Below are 22,088 nucleotides of genomic sequence, written 5' to 3' on the forward strand. Positions count from 1 at the left end.
TCGTACCGGCTGACTCCTGCAATTGGTCAGCTGCCGAAGTGATTACTAGACCAGACAAGTGCACCGCCGAACCATCACACAGTTGACTTGTGGCCATTGCTTATTCCCATACTTGTAACACTGATGAAATGATAAAAGTCCCTTAAAAAAGGGGCCTTCCCTTTTGCCATGAGCTAAGCGAGGTTTCCTCCTTCTTGTGCCTCACAGGTGGCCACATCCAAGCCTTCTGCTCTCATCCCTCAGCTGTAAATTTACGGTCATGCTCCGAGAAGTTTGTCGCAAACATGTGCTTAAGAGGCAATGAGTGATTCCACAATGCTGGCTCTATCACAGTTGGTGCGGTAATTGCTGTTTTATCATCCTGTGTTTAAATCAATTGTCAGCTGCCTTTATTTTTGACCTTCAGAGAATTTTTTATCAGTGAGCAGCAGCGATTGTTTGATCAAACAATCCCAAAGCCCTTTATTTCTAAGGAAATAATCAAATTATCTTTCAGGATAATTACTATTTGCTCAATTTTTTGGTGATTTCCCACCCTAAGGCAGACAAGACTAAATTAGTCATGCTTTAAATTACATTGTACATCAGGTGTGTTAAAGGGATTTGTACAGTGCACTGTGGTTGACAGGATCAAGGAGTCTTGTTAGGCAGAAAGCCATAAATCACCGGATAAACCCACATTATCCATGCACTTGCTGGAAAGATAAAGGCTTTGCAAAACTCATGAACACCATATATTTTAAATCAAAGTGATTGATATTTTACTGATAGCATCCTGACTTTTTTCTGCTGTTTTGCTGCCCTGAATTATAAGCTGGAGCTCTTAGTTAAACACTCATTTTCAGTTCCCACTGAAACAGCTGCAGGGGACCCTTTGAAATTCCCAGCATGGGGAGTTATGTATGTGATCATTTAGAATCATTTTGAATATCAATGGGAGAAGAATCCCGAGGACCCAGTTTTAATGGGACAATAAGAGCCAGCCACAAAGGTTTTCTCTTTTTTTAAAGGCAGCATGCAGAGATGGACTCACTTTACTGCTACCAGCTCTGGCGCAAGCTGCTCACAAACACATTCGCACCTCTCTTTCATTTAAATGCAGGATAAGTTATAGCACATTACTGAAAAAAATTCGAGACAACCTGCATTTGAATGGTGTCTGGGAGAGCCAGGCCAATACACAAACCAGCCACAGTTTCAAACACACAAATTACCCAGAGAACAACAGTTTCTGTCGCTCTTCCAACACATCATCTCAAATTTCCACTAATACCACTACTACTAATATTAATCAATACAAAAAAAGAATCGACTTTTCTTTATATTAAATTAAATTAAATTGAAAGTGTCACTGAGAGGAAGAGCTTTTATATTTGGTTGTCAGATTAGATTATCTTTGTCCATGTGCGAATACACATTCACATTCCGAAAAGTTCTGAGACATTAACAGAAATTTAAACTAAATCAAAAAGCACCAAATCTCTGTGTTCAAGTTCTTTGCGCAACGCTTCGCCCACCGAGCAGAAAAAAAACCCTCTCCGAGCTGATGGTCTCTCCAAGATTACCCTATCAGGTGCTAACCGCTGACATGTTTCCACCCACCAACAACAAAAAAGCCTCTCTGTGCCCAAATCTCAAGCCGCAGACGCACAAACACCACTGACAGGCACTGCTGCGCCATCCTCAGCTCCCGAACCTCTCCAGGGATCCGCTTCTGTTGCTACCGCTACGATTCCTCAACACTTTTTTTTTTTTTAAATAAAAAAAAAAAGTTATATATATAATATATATTAAGCTTGGATAAGTTTGTCCTCCCGTATTAAACGACTTCTTTTTGGTGGACGGCTATTTATCGCCGCTTTCTTTTTACTCTCCTGCAGGTAGAATAAAATGACCGATGCAAGGTGTAGAAATCCACTGCAGGTACGGACGGAGCTGAGAAGCATGTGATCTCTGGAGGAGCAGGCTTGGGTTTGTGGGCTAACTTAGTTGTTGGTGCGCAAAACTAAGAGGATAATTTTTAGAGTTGTATTTTTTGGAGAGGTCGAATACTGATTTCCACGCTTGGCATTGCGTTTTTTCGGGAAGTGGAGGAGACTGAGCAGAGAAGAAATAATCATCTGGATAATTTCCCTCAACAAGGAAGCACCCAATGTTGCACTCCGTAACTCTGCCGCTGTTGTCCCGTCAACTGTCCTTACACTGGGATCCAATCTCCTACTTACCCCCGGAGTTGTGTGCGTAAAATACGCGCAGGGGAGCGAAACGGAGCGAGAGAGGGGGGCGATTTCGCCAACCTTTCCTTAGGCTAAATCTGTGGAAGCAGATGTATTTCAGCTGTATTTCTGCAAGTCAAGATGTCTCTGCTGCCTTCGAGGTTCATATACCTGTAAGTCTTTCACCTCTCCGTTTGCTTTTGCACCCAAACTCTTGCATTCTTACCAATAGAAGTCGCCAAAAGCTTCATATTTCTGCATTGCTGTCATCCAGGTAGGCAGCGTTTATTTTTCAGGTAATTGTCTGTGTGATTAACTCCCGTCTTCCCTTCTCTCTCCCTCTCTCCACTTAGGTGTTTACATTTTCTGGTGTTCTATTTCCAACTGCAGGTATGTTCACACCCTTGTTCTATTACTTTTTGCGTGTATGTGTTTGTATACCCCTGTGAAGCTTCATAATGTGAATGGTGATTGTATGATGTTATGGTTTATTTTATTTTATTTTTTTGTGCTATGCAGGACAGTGAATTCACGTGCTTTAATTCAATTAAGCTCAATACTAATTAGTTAGAATGATGAAGAAAAATGACTATTTTAGATCGATAGGCCTGCTACTTACCACAGTAAAAACAAAACTTGGAGTCGTACACGTTAAGTCCAAAAATCTTTGGAAACATGCAGAACAGATTTAGTTTAAATGATTTAATCAGTGTCATGAATAGTGCGGTAATGCATAAAGGTATTCAAAGTATTCACTGATCATTCAAATCGGTACTATTACCTTGGCTCAGCCTTAATTAAAACCCGACATTTTTAATTTGAAATTCAAGTAGCAGTTTGGATATTTTACAGCAGAATTGTGTAAAAAATATTTAGATCCCTGAGGTTAACAGTTGTTCTTTGAACAGATGGCTCTTTTGGCGCTCAGCTTTTATTAGTTGCGCGTCTCACTTTGAACAGTAATGATTTGCAGGCACCCACTCAGCTAATTGACTGCGCGCCGTGATTCACATAGGATGCAGTCAGCACACTCCTTCTCTCATAAAACTATCTGATGGGTTTGTTGGTATGACGTGGCTGACCGTAATACTGCACACACAGTTGTTTTATATTAATTTCTCAGTGTTACTGTGATCTACGATATTTAACAAAAACGGGACCGACTGCTTTAAAAGGCTCAGGTGGTTTTTCATCTCATCCTTTTTTTTCTTTTAAATCATTATTATTATTATTATTATTTTAAAAATAAACAGATCTCAAAAAGTTGACAGCGTTTAAGTGTTTATCTAATTCCATCTTTTAAAAAATACTGCATTTCTATTTTTTTTTTTAATTGAAGAGAAATAAACTAAACTAAGAATAAAGAGTTAATCTTTGACCTTTTCTGGGAGTAAGGAGAGCCTGTTTGTTTGTAAACTATAAACAATACGTTTTATTGGTTGCAGTTACTGCTGCTGGGATCAGATTGTCCCAGGCTGAAAATCATTAGCTTTTAGAGTAACTGGATGAATTTCCTAGGGACAAAATGTAAACCCACTTGTAGTCAGATGGCACAAACATAGCTGGTGAGTAAGTTGACCACTCCTCACTTGACCCAACAACTGAATGAGTGTTTAATAATAGTTCATGTTTTTGGGTATTTTTTTTTAAATATGTGAGCTGCATGATGGTTGTGGATTAAAGTTAGTCACAGGATAGATATAGGTAAACAAAGGATGTTCATTAAGTGGTTTCACCCTAATCATTGCAGGGACATGCCTTTATCCTCCACTCCTTCCCAGTGCTCCTCTGTATGGCTAATGACTCTTGCATGTCATGCTGTGGTTGTGACTTCAAGGAAAAACAAAAGAAGCAACCACATTTGGATACACTGCCAGTCGGAATGTCTTTCCATATTTGAGTGTGTGTGACCATCTGTGTGTGTGTGTGTGTGTGTGTGTGAGTATGCAGCAGATAGCAAGGTGTATCTTAGATGGATGCGACAACTTCACTTCCTCAGTGGAGATGAGTGCCAGACTTTTGAAGTTTCAACCATATCTGTTTTCATGTTGTCTTTGAAGAAAGGAGACAGAGTGAGCGATTTAAAAAAAAAAAAAAAAAAAAAACTGTTGTCGCTAGCATTCACCTCAGCCATGTGCTTAGGCTTGCCTTTCCCTTGACATGAAATGCAACTGTCTACCAAACACACCTTTATGTTTGTTTAGAGATGGGGAGATTTGGGATAAATCCCTCAGCAGCCCAGTTAGGCCACGTTTTGTTGTGTGTTAGTTTTCTTTTTTCTTCCCTTGTTCATCAGCTTTGAGGTTCATATTTGAGAGAGAGTGTTGACAATAGATGATGTTAGTGTTCAGCTTTTAAACACTGTTGTGTATATTCCATGATAAGCAAGTCTGTTGCTTCATTTTAAACTGTTGTGTATTAGTTACTGGTAATCCAGCCCTTCACTATTCAGCCAACTTCTTCACCTGAAATGGCAACATCTGTTTTTCTCCGTTTCTTTAACTGTTGTATCTTCAGGTGTGCCTCAAGATTCTATCCTGGGGCCCCTCCTCTTCATCACTTCCCTCCTTCCCCTTGGCAATATCTTCTGCAAATTCAGCGCCCATTTCCATTGCTTCGCGGATGACACCCAGCTCTACTTATCCACCAAACCTAACTCTTCTTTCCCACCCTCCTCCCTCACCACCTTCTTATATGAAATCAAATCCTGGTTCACCTCAAACGTTTGTAAATTAAACAGCGACAAAACGGAGTTCTTCCTCATGTGAACAGAATTCACCCTATCCAAAGTCCACAGTTTCTCCCTCACAATCGACAGCTCCTCAGTTTTCCCCTCCCTTCAGGTTAAGAGTCTGGGTGTCATCCTTGACAGCACTCTCTTTTCACTCTTATATCAATAATATTACCCGGTCTGCATATTTCCATCTACGAACATAAATCGCCTCTGCCTTTCCCTCTCCCCGCATAGCACCTCCATCCTTGTCCATAGTCTTGCTAAGTCCCGTATTGATTACTGTAATTCTCTTCTGTTTGGCCTCCCTCACAAATCCCCCCAGAAGCTTCAAAACTCAGCCGCTCGCATCATTACCAAAACTCTATCATTTCACCAGTCCTACAGCAAGTCCACTGCTTTCATTTAAATTCAGAAATCATTTCAAAATCCTGTACCCCCCCCCCCCTTTTTTTTTAGCCAAACGTTTTTACATCACCTCCTCCTCACGCTGCCTCCTTTCTTCCTTTTCTATCCTTACTTTGCCCTCTGCCCGCCTCAGCACCACAGGGGGACAGCGCTTTCTCCCGCTCTGTTGACTCTGTTCCTGTCTTCAAATCATGACTCAAAACTTACCTGTTCAAGATGGCATACTCGCTTTGCTTCCTTTGACCATTTAGTTTCTTCTTTTGTGCTTTAATGTTTTATCTGTGATTTTTGTTTTTACCCCCTATAAAGTGTCCTTGGGTGCCTTGAAAGGTGCTTACAAGTAAAATGTATCATTATTATTATTATTATTATTATTATTATTATTATTATTATTATTATTATTATTATTATTATTATTATTATTATTATTATGAGCCTGTTCACATAAAAAACAGTTACAAAACTGAACAGGTCTAGAGAATTTCATTGCCCCTTCAGTAAGGCATGAGTAGGTCTTACTATAATTAGTGTTTATTCCATTAAAGTAATGCTGTTCATTGGTGTCTTTTTTTTTTTTTTTTTTTTTTTTTTTTTCTTTGAGCTGCAACCCTGGTGGTGGTAAATAGTCTAGAAGGCAAAATGGAGAACACATATAAAAGCATAATTCCAGCCAGTCAGCAGACTTATCTCATATATCTTTGTAAGATCAACAAAGGCTTCAATCAGTGCCTTAATCAGCTTACAAAGATGAGCAGCTCCATCCCTGAGAATCTACATCTCTTGTTGAGGAATGGCAAAGGGTTTTGCTGGAATACTCTAACCCTCCTAAGAACCCCTCTCACAATCCGCCCACCCATCTGCATGGGACCTTTTAGCAAATTATGACATTGACAGTATTTTCTAGGGGAACTGATTAGTCGGACTCAAGTCTGTTTATATGGGTCGCTCTGTTAAGTTGAGCATAACCTGTGGGGGAGTTTAGGTGTTCAGGATGTGCTGGCATGATGTGGTACCTGAATAAGAAGTGAACCAGGACTGTAACTCTGAAAATTGAAGGTTAAACCTGAAATGAGCCTGACAAGCACAGATTCTGCTTTGCATTACAAGCCTCTGCTGGGTTAAAGACCATAGGGTGGTTAGGGTTTTTTATTTATTTTTTTTTATTTTCAATGGGTCTGCTTGTGGCTTATTTTGCTTTTGTATTGTCTTTAGTGTGGGTAAAGTCTAAATCTATTATAGGCCAGTGTGTAACATCATTATGTCATGTTGTATCATGCAGGTTGTGTGCTTACATGGAGTAGGTGACACCTTTCTAGGGCTAGCAGCTACATTATTGGGAAGAATCTTCTTATAAGGGCACAGGCAATTTTGTGACTAGAGAAAGAAAAATCATCTCATGTCTTGAAATCAATATTGAACCCATAAATTTTCGTAAGCATGCATTTTACATTTGATTATCTTCAGCCTCTTATTTTCCACACTGTCTGATGCCAAAAGTAATATCATGGGTGTGTTTCCGAAATGTCAACAGACACAGAGGATGTGTCATGGTTGTAAACCAAATATGCCATAACAAGCAAACACATCCTTCCTATTTCAAAGGCTCTTTGAAATATGACCGAGAAGTGCTACTTAATGCTGTACCTCATGACCTTTCGGGCAATTTAAAACGTTTACAAATTGATGAGTCGCTGCCCAGACATGCCTTTATTTTTGGTTTCTTTGAGGTTAAGCTGTAAAGTTGGGCTTCCTCAGAAGAACCCATGTTCATGGACCACATCCTTGGGGCACAACTTGTATGACACATGTTTCAGCGCAGCCTTGTTGGGAGCCTCTTCAGAATTGCACCCAGGTTTGCGGAAGTTGTTTAGTTTTCCCCTCAGATTTTAAGGATTTATTCAGCAGAGGCCATAATTTCCAGTCAGGTTTGCTACATGTCATTCATTTTGGTAGAATAACAAGGACTCGGGGTATGTAATGTGTATATAATTAGCCACCTGAGAACAGCCACATGAAAAGCCATTACTGTGCAATTACGACACCATACAGATGAGGAAATGGGATCTTGGCGTGAACTTAGATTCCAGGGCTTCTGAAAGTATATGTTTCCTCTTGCTCATGTTGAGTCACAGTTTCTTTTCTGAGCTGTTGTTGAATTCTGCAATTTCCTCGATTTTTTCACACTGCATCTAAATTGATTCTTAAACAGCTGACCGGTGAGCTTTGAGAAGCCGGTTTCGGTGCGTTTCCAACAAAAATTCCTCCCACGGGTTTGTTGTTTGAGGTGCCTCTTTCCAGCTTGTTCTCCGCCTGCTGCATTTCCTAATTTATGGACCTTTCTTAGCCTGCAGGCAGATATTTGTTTGATGACAGTGCAACAGGTCTGGATGCTTCAGGTGTATAATTGCTAGTGGCTGGCTTGCTTGTGGAAATGGAATACAGGTTTCTCAGTATTGCCCAGGGCACAGAATATATAGTGTCTCAATATAAACCAACACACAGTTTTCACTGTGTGCTTTGCACTTGCTCTGTGCGATTTTTACTCAAACAGTGACTTCATTAACATGTCTCGTAACATAGTTAGCAGCTTGTAAATGCATCGCATATAAAATGTGTCAGTTGAAAGCAAAGAGCAAAAAAACTAAAATGCCACGGCCACAATTTCCAGGTTGTTATCCGAGTTTTTTAGACCCTGGAGCACTTTTTTTTTTTTTTTTTTTTTTGACACCAGGCCCATAAAACGAGCGGCACACATTACTATCAACACCTGTGCCGTGGTGATCTCTCACTATTTGTCTCTCCTTCTCTCCGTCTCCTCCTGTCTCACACCTGTGCAGGAATCGCAGCAGAGCTCTGCTGATTTCAGGTTTTACATCGAAAACCACACCAGAAACCCAGACGACCTGAGCCGGAAGCAGGTCCGGATCTATCAGCTCTATAGCAGAACCACCGGCAAACACGTCCAGATCTTGGGGAAGAAAATCAACGCCAATGGAGATGATGGGGGCAAGTATGGTATGGGAGAACTCCTGTGCATCTCACTTGACACTTTAGCTAGGCTGTTATAACAGGATGAGAAATTACCCACCAGCCAGAGTCTTTCTATCTCCACCAGCCACTTTGGCTGTTTACTACTCATTGTTTGTAGGTGGTTTTCTGTGCTCTGTGTTTGGCTGGCTCAAGAGACGATGGTGAAAGCCACCAACTACAGGTTGAGGTGGATGAATACATGCTGCAATTGCTGACTTTGCTTTCGATGTTTACTGTAGCATTTGGGTATCTGGAGCGAGTCTGTTTTTATCCTGTTGGTTTCATACGTCAGCAGTGTTATCTTTTTTTTTTTTTTTTTTGTATTATACAGACCAAGACTTGTTGGTTTTTGACAGTGAAAACATTGTTGGCTTTTGAGTTGTAAAATATAGTTTTTTGAGATCTGTTGGGATTCAGTCTCAGCTAAGTTACTGTGCATATCCATCATGCAAAATGGTGAAATCTTACATTTGCATTTTAAGAAACTAAATTTATATACAAGCTAATGCTGGATATGCCAAACTGTGAGGGTTTTGTTCAGCCTGGCAGTGTAAAAGTACTTCATGCTCACTGGAAAATGTTCAGCATGAAGGTTAAAGATGTCAAAAAGCATTTGGCAGCTTGACTTAGTAATTATCATTGTTGTTATGTAATTACCCAAAGTATTTCAAGTAGAATTTTATGCTTTTTTCAACTTTTTTACATGCACTTTTCGCTATTCCAGTTTTAAACGAGTATGCCGACTGACTAAATCGATGGTCAGTACAGCGCACCTTTGATGCAGTAGCCCAATTGCAGAGCAGTGGGGCTTGCGTTGTGCTTCCCTGCAGATACTTTGCTCATAACAGCTGACTCACGGCTCTAAAATTGCTGGTCTTGAATGCCTCTGAGTGAGTTTGTTCAGTCACAGATGCGCCGAGGCGAAGTTTCCTCACTGCTTGTTAGAGCTTGAGTGGAAGCAGATCCAATTTTTCCCATGAGGCTTTGCCAATTCTACCCTCCACCCCTCCTCCCCATCCAGCTGCAGTACCTGGCACCTGTGAACTCCTTTGCAGCAATAATGCTCAGTGAGATAACTCCTTACTCTAATTCATGCATAGTGTCTGCAGCCTCACGTCAAGGGACCAAAATACACCACAGAAGAAATGCAATATATTGCTTCAATGCAGAGCTTTATGACTGCTAAGTGCGTATCTCTCCAGTTAACATTGTTGGCATTATAACTCTTCTTAGGTATTAATGTAGCATATTCATTACTTTTACGAGACCCGGCCAGTCATTTTCCAGAACAGTCCACTGCAGGTGATGTCTGCCAAGAGTGATGGCGGGTCATTGTAAAGGCTTTTAAATTGATAAAAGCTGCAATCTTGGATTAAAGCTGACTTTTTTTCAGAATTTTGAACAGGTGGCCTCTTGCTGAGGTCAAAATATGGCTGCGACCTGCATAATTCATGTTGAACCAAGGCACAAAAAGTGCAACATAGCTCAGAAGCAGCATAAGTGAAGGGGTTCATGACTCTCAGTTTGCCCCGTATGTCTCTTCAACTTTAGAAATTAGACTTTTGGCAAGTTTGTCTGAAACTTTTCTCAGATTTTTCATTTTCTTTGGATCGTTTAAGAAGACTGGTGTAAAAAAAGGAGTCTTTTTTTTGCCTGACCCCGATTTAAGGAAACCACGAGAATTATCTCACAGGCTCGCTGATTTTAACTTCTGACTTCTTTTCATGTTCTAAACTTTTTGTTTATCCATAAGACCTGTGAAGCAGGAAGGAATGCTACGTTCAGAAGGCTGCCGAAAGATTACTGAAGCGCTTCGTTCATACGTTAAGCAATTTTTAAGGTTGTGGATTATGGAGATTAGGAGCATTCAAGTGCTTACGGTATAAATAAAAGCACCACATTCCCTCCTTTGTCAACTGAATGCCATTTGTCAGTGGGTACTGACGACTGTGAGATTCCTCCGAGTGTTTGTGTTTTACTGGAACTATGACTCAAGGATCTAATTAAGTTTATCGATGCTTTAAGCTGCCAAACTCTTCTTTTTTATAAAGATCAAACCATTAGTGGTTTTTCTCAGAAAAAACTCAAGATTGGGGTTAAAATAGGGTCACAAAGGACGACTTACAGTAAGGAGGGAAATCATGTTTTATCTGATGTTCTGGGTCATAGTGTCATACCTAAGGTTGAATTTTTGCATATTTGTGCAAAAGCAGCTCAGTGACTCATAAACGTACATGCAGAGTAGTGTGTAAACCGATCTTCTATGACTGTTTTTCTTTTTTTTTTAAGGATCCCCCCAAAAAATGCATATCTGTGCAGATCTATTCACCGATGAAGCCAAGTCCAATGTCCTGTTCATTAGGTCCCAAATAAGACGTATAAGCAAATCTCCCGCAACAAGACAACGAATAACTATTTCTTCCCTCACCTTTTAAGACAGATTACCTACTACCCGCTTTTCTCCCAAGGTTGGATTTAGGGGGGTGGAGGGTTATTTCTGCCCCCAAGCCTATCCCGTCCCCTTCGACTATTCTTCCTCTCCTCCCTTGAGTGCTACTGAATGGCCCTGTGTGTTAAACAAATGGATCATCTTAACTTTTTGATTGAGTGAGCACAGACTAAAGGGAACTTGAAACCTAATCTGGAGGGGCACATAACTGCTCCACAAATGTTTGGCAGATCTCTTTACTGGTCAGGGGGTGAGCAGAGACAAAGGTGACCTCTCAGGGGTTAACACTGGGGTGGTGGAGTGGGCATGGAAAACTAAAAGGGGCTGCCGGGGTACGTCTTTAAAGTGGACCGCTGAAGTTACAGTGGCATTGTTGTTGTGATGTGTATTATAGAGAGAATGTTGAAATAATTTTATACTTCATGCACTTATACAACATTTAAATTGTTTAAATTTAAATATTTTAACTGCATTTAATCCTGAAAATCATATTATATATTATATATAGTATATATATATATATATATATATATATATATATATATATATATATATATATATAGATATATATATATATATATATATATATATATATATAGATATATATATATATAGATATATATATATAGATATATATATAGATATATAGATATATATATATATAGATATATATATATAGATATATATATAGATATATAGATATATATAGATATATTTTAATTTAGCCAATGCTCACAATATTATGACCTGAACCAAACAATCAACTGCATGTGTTTGACTCCTTAAGTTGTATTTCTGTGTGATACAGATATGTACACGGCCTTAACTGGATGCACTCTCTCTTCATTTTCAGCTCTCCTTATTGTGGAGACAGAAACCTTCGGGAGCCACGTCCGAATAAAAGGAAAAGAGAGCGAACACTACATTTGCATGAATGACAAGGGCAAAATAGTTGGAAGGGTGAGTATATTTTGGTGATATTGAATGAATATGAATATTTTTAAGCGAGTGCTTAATCCGTCGCTGAATCGAACGCGGCCTCGGATCTGCTTTCTCCTGCTGCTTTTCTGCACCCTAACAACACCTCTTTGATAACTCTCAGCCATTCTTCCATTACGTAATCGGCTTACGCCTTTGACACTCGATCAGTCAATTACAGACTGCAATCACCAAAATGCATTGAGAGACTAATAGTCACTTAGGAGGAATGCCATTGCAATTATATCACTTAGTCGCACCAGGTGGCCACAAGTGCAGGATGACTGCATGCGGCTCGGCAGATGACCGTTTAAATGTGAAACAAAATTAAAATTTTAAACTGTGTGAAATGTTCTTCAGAGCACGTGTGCTGTCTCTTTAATAACTCATGCATCAGTCGGACTGTATTATTTCGCTCGTGTTTTCTCTTTCTCTTTACGGTTGTCTGTTAGAAGTGTTTTTAGTGTTGTAGGTGTTATATGTTTAAAAAGAATTCCTTGGCACAGCGAGTACCAGAAACTTCAGTCATTAAGCTCACTAAAGGAAAATATTTGCTGTGTAGCAAATGGATAGTTTTCATGTTCCCGGCTTCTGATTTGTTTGGAACCCAGTGGTGTTTTGGCCTTGTGCCGCTGGGCCATCGAACAGTATGTTGTGTTCAGTAAGACTTGAAACGAATAACTGAGACCATAAACCCAACAGGAAGTTGTTTAATGAGATGAGCAAAGAACCATTTTCTCAGAGATTTCTACACAACTGGACATCTTTTTGTAGCCAGAGGAGTGCCCCCTTCTGGCCATCAGAAAGACTGCAGGTTGAAGGCACTTCCGCATTGACTTTACTTTTATGACCTGGAAGCTATGTCCATCTTTTATAGACAGTCTCTGGTGTGAGAGCTTCCTGTGTTTCATACTGTACATCACCATCTCTATTAAAGTCATGTGATTAAGCTATTACAGCCAGGAAACAGTTAGCTTAGCTCTGCATAAATGCTAGAAGCAGTGGGAAACAGCTAGCGCAACTGAACTATAAGCTACAAATCTATCCAACTACAAAACCTCACTACTTAAAGGAGTGCTCCATCACATAACTTTCTGTAAAGCCAGGTATTTTATTTTATCTGCCACTGCAACACTTTGGTTTTTATATAACTGAATAAGATTTAGAGATCCTGTAGATTTTTATTTTTTTATTTTTTTCCTGTGGAATTTATATAAAACTCACTAAATCAGCAAGGACGTTCAAATAAAAAGATTTTTCTACAGCTATTTAGGAAACGGCACAACTAAACGTGGAGATTAATTTTCTCTCCTGTGCTTTAGTGAAAAGGGGAACCAGTCAAGTAACAGTTGATATGTTTACATTTACTATACATCACCTCTCGCTTCATAAGAAGGCCTTTACTACTTTCAAGAAGAATAATTATAAAAAAAAATAACAAAAAAGTAGTTTTAGCTTTTTGAGCCTACTATGTGAAAATGAGGTATTTGCTTTCTGAACACAGAAGAGGGAAAATTAGATACATCTCCTGTGTTGCACCACAAAACTACACCAAACTGAAAGTGTTTTTAAAAAAAAAAAGACTTTAAGAGGCCACACTGCTATGTTAATTGGTGTCATGTAATGACTTCCTCTACCTCTGTATTCTTTCTTTCAGCCTGATGGAAGGAAGCAGGAGTGCGTCTTTATCGAGGAATTCCTGGAGAACAACTACACGGCTCTCGTCTCGGCGAAGTACAAAGGATGGTACCTCGGCTTCAATCGAAAGGGGCGGCCTAAGAAAGGCTCACGGACCACGCAAAGACAACAGGAAGTCCACTTTATGAAGCGGCAGCCGAAGGGCAAGGTGGACCCACTGCAGGAGTTTCGCTTCACCACAGTAACTAAGCGGACACGAAGGGCTCGGCGGTTAAAATCCAACGCGAAGAGGAACTGACAGAACCGATGGGACAGCTCTAGTTTTCCTTGTGGAGGGGGAAAAAAAAACTGTACGCGAAAATCTCAAGATTCTTAAAAGAAGACTTCTCTTCTGTAAAAAGATTGAGTAAAAGAACAAAAAAAAAAGATTTTTTATTTTTGTATTTCAGGATGACTGAATATTTCCTAACTGTTGAATTCTTCTGGGTTGATGCCATTGAGCTAATGTGTCTGACATGTTATTTATACTGGATAAACTAAAGGACCTCTGAGAGAATTCCTGTCACTGTGGCCCTCAGCTACATATGAACTGCAAGCTGAAGGCATGGTTTCTTTTTGACAAAAGCAGGAGCTGATGCAATGTTATAAAAATCAGCCAACTAGAGATTTATTGGAATACCTGTCGGTTTTTGTTTGTGTTGCCCCCGACAATGCGGATCCCATACTTTCCACTGGAATTAGAAACCATGGAGATGAAACGGAGAGAGGTGGCGGTTGCAGGTGACACTGGGCTGCCGGAATAACTGTGTAGCTTCGAGTGCAATATTTTACAGGTCTCTCTCTTTCTCGTCGTCTTTCTTTCCATATGTGGCTCGGCTCCTAGAATGCGCCGAAACCTCCAAGTGTTGTGAGTGTGATTTCCGTACAGCCTGAGATTCAGCTGAAACCCAACATGCTTTGACTAGTCAGGCACCCAACACGGCTTTTGTTCAGTTTAAACACTAAAAAAAACAAAACAAAACTAAACTATAACAGCTGATGTGATTCATGTTTCCGCACCATCTTCCAACTTCATTGCCTTTGAGTAGGGATCTTAATCCCTTTCATCTCCCCTCAGATCGCCTTTCTTGCGCCTCTTTTCTTGCATGTCTTAAAGCTGTTCGACAAAAAAAGCCCGCTTTGATCCTGTGGGTTGGAGCTAGCGTCTGTGGGCCGATGACTTCCTCTACCTCCTTGTTCTGTTGTTTAGCTTCACCTTGTTGGACGGTCTGCATTCAGTTCATTTCAGGAGCCTTTCCGTCGACCTTTGCTCTTTTCGCTCTTACTGGAAGACAGTCTCAAAGATGCTTTTGGGAAGACTTAGCTGTATGCAGATCAGTCATCCATGGACAGGAATACTGTACATAATCCACCCCAGATCACCTCATAAACTCATATTTGACAGTTAAACCCAGATGACCAGCATGTCCAGGATCCAGGGAATATTTTTAGCAGCATTGTAGTTTTTTTTTTCTTTTTTTTTTTTTTCTTTTTTTATCTGAATCCTAAAGGGAAAAGTCTGCTATTATAATTTTTTTTTTTCCTCACTGACAACAAACTCCAGCCTTATCACCTGTAGTATGTATTTACCTGTCTCATGGCAGATTTTTGTATGAGTTGCTACTAACAACATGACACGTTTATGATTTTTTTTTTTTTAAACAAATGTAAGCAAAAAATAATTTTATGACTATTATTAAGATATTTATTGCCTCTCTTTGTAAATAAAATGTGAGTTTTATTTGGCCTCTTAATAAAATGAGGACTATATTTTAAAATACTTATTTTATGTCTTTATTGCACTGTGAATACAGGTATAGTTGTCTTTTTTTTTTTTTAGGCTAATTTAGGACAGAGTTTTAAGATGTGCACACTGATGTACTCCCTGAACTCTCTCCAGGTAGGCTTTGGATGAATAGAGTACATTCCCTTCTCTGCATACTGCCAAGTTATGCATTTTTATATACAAACCCAAAAGTTTGAGGACTGCTTTTAAGCTTAGTGATTTGAAAAAGGCCCACTGAGATATTTCTTGCCTTTTTATATGATTGCACATGGCAACTGAAGTTCAAACAGTATTTTTGTTTGGGGGGTTTTTGTTTGGTTTTAAACATTGTTGTTTTTTTTTTGTTGTTTTTTTTTACATTTAAGAAACTTAAGAAATTTTCAGTCATAGCTAAAGTGAGTGGCATGACGGTGCCAAATATATTTGTCACAAGAGTAACTTGATCAGGTACCTGCAATGCGACCTGCTTTAGAGAGCGAAGCATTTAAATCAAACGGTAAGCGGAGAAGGTACGAGATGGACAACTTTCCATCTGTTAAAAGCACCGAAGGAATGTGGGGAAAGCATGTCTTACAATGCTGTGCGCAGGAATGATGTTTACAGTAACCGTCAGACTGAAAGATGGCGGCTTTGAGGGGAAAAAAAAAATTCTGTTTAAATTCCATGCAATGCAATCACCCCCCCCCCCCCCCCCCCCCCCCTCACTTCAACACATCCAGAAGTTCCCCCATTCCGTCATGGGATTTTGAATGTCTGGCTGCTGCTTTTAAAGGTGGAAACATAGTGCTTGAAGTGCGACCCTGTGATGTGCCATTAACGTAATGGATCAGCACTGAAGATGGTGCTTGTCTTTGGGGGGGGGGGATGGAGGTATCTGCAGGATTCTGAGGAATGTGTTATGTCCTTTATCCTGTCTTCATCTTCTTTCACTGTGTATTGTCACCTTTGTATAGGAATGATCACATTACTAACAGGAAAAGAAACATGCAGCCAGAAGCATCCCAGTAACAGGGCAATCCTTTAAAAAGTGCTACAAATAAAAACTTTAAGTTCACTGTTTCCCATTCAAATTGCCAAAGTTCTGTCCTGTCAGTCACTCACTGCGGATATTTGTTATTCCAGAGGACTGGGAGTTAAAATCAGCCTGGTAGATGTTTGAGGAATTTAATCAATGCAACTTTTGAAACCCTCCAAATTCTATTTATACAAGCAAGAAGCTTTTTTTTTTTCTTTTTCATTCTGCATACTTCAAACTTGACCAAGCACAGCCAAAGTGCATCTGGGTATATTGACATTTAAACGAGAGCTGACGGTTTCCAACATGGCGGCCCATTTGCAATAAGGAGATGACATTTTTGCATAAGCCTCCCGCTAGGCCTTTCTGTGATTCAACCTTTGATCATTGGAGGCTAGATGGTCTTGGAACTGGACCAATAACTTCAAAATGAAACATAGAATTCCCTTTTGCAAAGCCCAGCCCCTTTTCAGAGGAGGTGGAATCTTTAAATGCAGTCCTGCTTGCCAAGTAGTTTATATTCTATTATTAGAAAATCTCAGCACTGTGCACAATGGGTACAGTATGACCAGAAAGCAGAGTCAACGTAGAGAAAAACCTTGTGGTTCTGAATAAATTATACAAATTTTAGTGGAACAACCAAAAGTGGTTCTTTGGCATTGAGATCAGCAACCACACACTCAAGAATTAGCCCTGTCAACAGAAATTTGTTCTGTTTGACTCTCTGAATATTACTGAAATTGTCCCTCAAGGTCAGTGAAAAACGAAACTCCAAAGCCAAATAAAACAGAGTTCAAGCTATAATATACCTCGTGCCATTAAATGTAGTTTCACATCACGTCATTTACTGTCAAAACAGGACTGCCGCTACCGCCCGTCTAACTCACGCTAAGCGCTAACCACAGTTGACTGGACGGCCTTTGTGACTGTGAAATCCGCAGGGGAAACCCTCTCTGTGAATCTCAAAGTATTTTTGAATACATGGCTGAGTTGTGTTTTTACAGGATTACAAATGTGCTTACTGTACATACAGTTTCTGGAAAGCCAGACCTCTTCTCTGTTCTCCTCATAACAACATGTGGCCAGCATGTTTTGAATAAGAAGGGTCAAAAATAAAGGTCAGCTGGTATACTTATCGTTTTACTCCAAGTTCATATGAAGTATTGATTTTTAAACTAAGCACAGTGGTTAAAGCCTCTAACCAAAATCATTTTATTGGGAAACAAACCTACATACTTTACTAAAAAGCCTGCGATTTTGACAATTTTATAACTTAAATGAACCCAGCAGCATGAAATCCTCATTCCTTTGATCGATTGGTTACAACATTATGTTACCATTCACAGCATTTTACAGCTGCGGGGAACACACCTGCACCCAGAACAGTTATGGATTTGACTCCACCAGGAGAGATACTTGTTTTTGATTTGGTAAACTGATGCCACTGATGTTTTTCTCATAATTGCTGTAGATGTAGTAGAGGTATTAGCAACAACATGGCCTCGAGTAATAGTTCTCCAGGTTTTTCAAAAGCCTTCCAAACTTTTTCTTTAGACATTAGCTGCTGTCCGGTCCTTGTACCTGATTATTTTCAGAGGAATGTTAATTACTTATTAACGGGACTCATGGAAGACAAAAGAAGACGTGGCATGCCTAAAAATGATATGTAACAGATGTACAGTCTCAATACCAAAAATCCTGCAAAGACCTGACAGAGAACCTGAAAGATGTCTGTCCTTCGGTTGATCCGTGTATTGTTAGTCTTAAGGGAACAGGGAGCAAAGGCTGATGTATGCCAAACGACAGGAACTAGGCTGAAAATCAGTGGCAGCAGATCTGATGGAGCGATGAATCCAAATCTGACATTTCTGGCTCAGATGGTTGTCGGTGTGTACAGAGGAGGACAGTGGTACAGCAGTGAGTGTATACAGCCGTCTGTAAAACACGGTGGAGGCTCGGTCATGGATTGCAGCTGCATTTCAGTCAGTGCAGTGTTTTTCTTTCTTTTGTTTCTTTTTTTTCTAAACTGATGGAATTATGAATGCAGGAAGCTACGTTCAGATTTAGAGCCAGTACCATCTAGAAAGTGTCAAACTGGCAACAACTTAATACCATTTTTTGCTCATACCCAAAATTCAAGGTGTTCCTGGTCTTTTGAGTAGCTTTACAGTTTCTGAATTCCTCTTTATGATTTAGTGATTTCTATTTGCTTTCACTGTTGATTTAATGCTTTCTGGTTATTGTTGAGTTGAGCTTTGATTCCTCACTGTGAGTCTTTAGTTCCTGTTTCTACTTTATGATGATTCTAGAAATGAGTTTCGGTTTTGCAGTCATGTTTTGGTGCATGTCTTGATTTTCCACCCTCTGTCTTGTCTTTCTGTTCGGGCCTCTTCCCCCTGGTGTGGTTCTGTCTCTGTGCGTAGCATTTTGTCTTATGATTACTTCCTGTCTGATTCCCTGATTGTTCTCACCTGTGCTGACTGTGTTCCCCTGTTTGCGTATGTAGTCCTGGCTTCTTCTGTCCTTCAAAGCATCTGTGCACCTTCCCCGTTGTCTTTTTCCTGACCTCTGTTATTACTCCTGGGCCTCTGTTTGTTTCCCAGTGTAGTTTTTCAAACTCATAAAAGGTTCATTATTTATTTATTTATTATTCTTCAAACCTTAGCAGATCTGATGGACAGCCGCTGTGGCTGAACACCCAACAGCAACACTGACAAAGCTTCACACCACACACATAATGATAAAGCACTGCAATATAAAGTTTACATTTATTATATCTCTGCTACATGTTTTCCATCTTTTGGTTAATGCTGCAGGGGGAAAAAAAGAAGAGCTTACAGCAATGAACCATGAAACATATGAACATACATAAAAATATTTTCTCTTCTCACATGTTCACAGGCAGACCATACCAGTCAGTCCTTGTCTCTGCATCAACAGATGCCAGGTGACACAGCTCATTAACTTCTCCTTTCCCCTATTATTTTGGCTCCTCATTGTCTTGAGATATGAGATGAGCCTTTGTTGAGAGTTTTGCCCCCTTTTCTCTCAGCCAGGCAGGGCCCGTAATTAGTGCTTTGCGCTGGGCGTACTTTCTCACAGGGCTACGACACAATTAATCAGCACTTTCCCACCAATGGGCAGAAAATGCTTGGTTCTATCAAGGCCAAATTTTTAAGTTGTGAAGCCTCTTTCCGGCAGTGGAAATGTCAGGATGCAGCAATGATTTCTGAACATAAATGATGCAGTTTGTGAGGGGGTCATCCAATGTAACAAATCAAATAAAATGACTGTATTTAGGTATAATCACATATTTGTACTTTTTATGTTTTATTTAAGTTGGTATATATGCCAGATTTTGCAACTGGTTATGTAAAACAAAGCAGTGAGCATCAGTGTTTAAACCACCAGTGGCAAGCTGCCTGACAACTGAGAAGTCTACTGTTACACCTGTCCCAAGTGCTACTATTACTAATGTATGAAGCAATGATTTTAATGGTTGTTGTTCACATAAAACTGACTCAAAGGAATGATTTTATTAGCAGCCAGATTGTCTTGTGTTATCTACTCTCCTGTTATGTTTTTCTTTTTAATCCTTATTTTCTTTAATTTGTGCTCTTTGGTTAATTATTATCAGAGTTGCCCTTAAGCATTTGCTTGCAAAATAGCACCAAACAGCGACAGCCCAGTGCAGTGCTGTGAGATTTGTGTGGGTGCTTTTGATTCACAGTTGTACAGACAAAGGGCGAGAGCGAGAGCTGAGCGAGAAGAATGTGGTTACAGTTTGTTACACAATGCATGACAACAACCCTCCAACCTGATCAGATTATTAGGTTGTTTTGCCACAGATAAAATATTGAAAATCATTGTTGAAAAAAAACATTATTAACAAATTTATGTTGTGATAATTCTACAGTAAAGCTTAATTATTCAGACATTAGCACAAAAACTTGGCTCCAGAGCTGAATTAGACACCCTTCTTTGCATTTTGACTTGCTTAGGTTTAGGCACCAAAATCTAATTGGTTACAGCAAAATCTTTCAAGTCTAGTCAAGTCTACCCACTTGGCAGCGATATTGGCAACACCTCTGGCCTGCAACAAGACCAAGCACCTATCTAAATGAATAGTTAGAAAATATTACTTATTATTATTTATTTTAATGGTCACCTCGACAAAACTGATCTGTGACTTTGGCCCAAAACAAGATTTTAAAAGTTGTTTTTTTGTGTCTCTGGCTCAGTGCACCCAGGCACTGAACAAAACACCACAGTAATTCAAGTTATACATGCACAATAAGCCAAGAAAGATTATTTACTATAATAACACATAGATATGCTGTCAGCACACAGTCAGAACTCTGCACTGTGCACAGCAAAGTTGTCCGGGTGTAGCAGCTGATGATGATTGGCTTCTTGGGGGGAAGAGAACTGACATTTTAGGCAGAGTTTTCTCAAGGATTTCTATTCAGGATTCTTGAGTGCCATGTCTCTGCCTTGTCTTATATGCACGTAAGCTTAGGAAAATACAGTGATTTGGGTTCAAGCACATCCTTTCAAATTTTCAACTACATATCAGAATGCTTGCTTACAAGGGTCTCCACTAGAGACTTTACACACACTTATTCACATGAAGAGTTCTCATACACAATCTGGGTTGCTTTCTCTTATATCACTGATTAGGAGGGTTGATAGTGCACCTTTTGGACTACCTGTAGATACACAAGGGTGCCTACTGACCATATCTATGGGAGTGATTACAACTGATAAGGACCATTCATTGTGATGATAACAGTCAAAGCGGGTAGTTTCTCTCAGGTTTTCAGCTGAAAGTCTCATCTTTTTCAATTGTTGTAGCAATCTCCCTCCATGAGTTCTGTTTCATCTGGGAATCCTTATGCTCCCGCATCGAGTGATTGAGATGCCTGCAGAGAGGGACCTGCTCACAGACTTGTCACTCTGGCTTGTTATATACAACAGCCCTACAGTGCACGCCATGTTTGAAAAACTGGGAGATGCATGATGACCTGAAGCAGCACTAAAGCACACAGCAAGCAAGCATAAGCTAAGCTTTAAGGTCGTGGACTGCTCATAAAATCCAAGCTTTAGTTTATCCATCAATCCACCTGATCTTCTCTCCATAGATTTGTGGCTCTATTACTACCTTACTGACATCCTCCTTCGCTTCCATGTATTTTTGGGCATTTGTTAAAACAACTGATGCTGATGCAAACGTGCAACTAGAGGTCACTTAATACAACTTGTACAAACAACTTGTACAAGGGTGTTTGTTTATGTGTGGGGGATAGTCTCGTGCTAACCTCCCTGTTGAAGACTATGCAACAGTTATCTTTTAAGAGCCTCTATATGCTGGTTACAGAAGTTATGAAGAACCATATTAGCTTGAAACACTGCAATACACATATAAACATGTGTATTGTTTACTTGACATATAATACATGCAATTACAGTAGCAGTGTAACAAATAGGCCATGATTTTTAAAATGCATTAGAACAGCATTAAAGGGACCCAGGCACAGGAACAATTTACCCAGTGGTACAAGATACATACAATGTACTGAGTAAGTATTAGAAAGGGGATGGGAAGTTCTGGTGAGGACAGTTCATTTTATAGAATTTGTATTAAGAAAACAGCAGCACCGTCTTGCTTCATGGCCAGCTTACATTAAGGTGACACAAAGCGACAACACAGACCCCCTGCCAGGTTAAAGTGAATGCCCAGAATAATTTGTGACCAATATCTATTCTCAGTTTAATGACAGGCCAGACAAGAACAGTAG

General features: G+C 39.8%; 1 protein-coding gene across 1 annotated transcript; it reads left to right on the top strand.

The window, feature by feature from the left end:
- Positions 1-1,672: 1,672 nt before the first annotated feature.
- Positions 1,673-15,257, top strand: fgf24 (fibroblast growth factor 24). The gene is made up of 6 exons (XM_030738538.1): positions 1,673-2,389; positions 2,570-2,606; positions 8,193-8,370; positions 11,688-11,794; positions 13,470-13,743; positions 15,036-15,257. The coding sequence occupies exons 1-6, from the start codon at positions 2,358-2,360 to the stop codon at positions 15,038-15,040; spliced, it is 633 nt and encodes a 210-aa protein (XP_030594398.1). The 5' UTR covers positions 1,673-2,357; the 3' UTR covers positions 15,041-15,257.
- The last annotated feature ends 6,831 nt before the right edge of the window (positions 15,258-22,088 follow it).

This window comes from Archocentrus centrarchus, chromosome 10, assembly GCF_007364275.1.
Source record: "Archocentrus centrarchus isolate MPI-CPG fArcCen1 chromosome 10, fArcCen1, whole genome shotgun sequence".
Classification (NCBI taxonomy): Eukaryota; Metazoa; Chordata; class Actinopteri; order Cichliformes; family Cichlidae; genus Archocentrus; species Archocentrus centrarchus.

What these genes read in the sequence shown, in the direction of transcription:
- fgf24 (XM_030738538.1), top strand. Translation starts at nt 2,358, where the DNA reads ATGTCTCTGCTGCCTTCGAGGTTCATATACCT. An exon ending in TGTTCTATTTCCAACTGCAG is followed by an intron (nt 2,607 to 8,192) that starts GTATGTTCACAC and finishes ACACCTGTGCAG; the next exon opens with GAATCGCAGCAGAGCTCTGC. An exon ending in AGGGCAAAATAGTTGGAAGG is followed by an intron (nt 11,795 to 13,469) that starts GTGAGTATATTT and finishes TCTTTCTTTCAG; the next exon opens with CCTGATGGAAGGAAGCAGGA.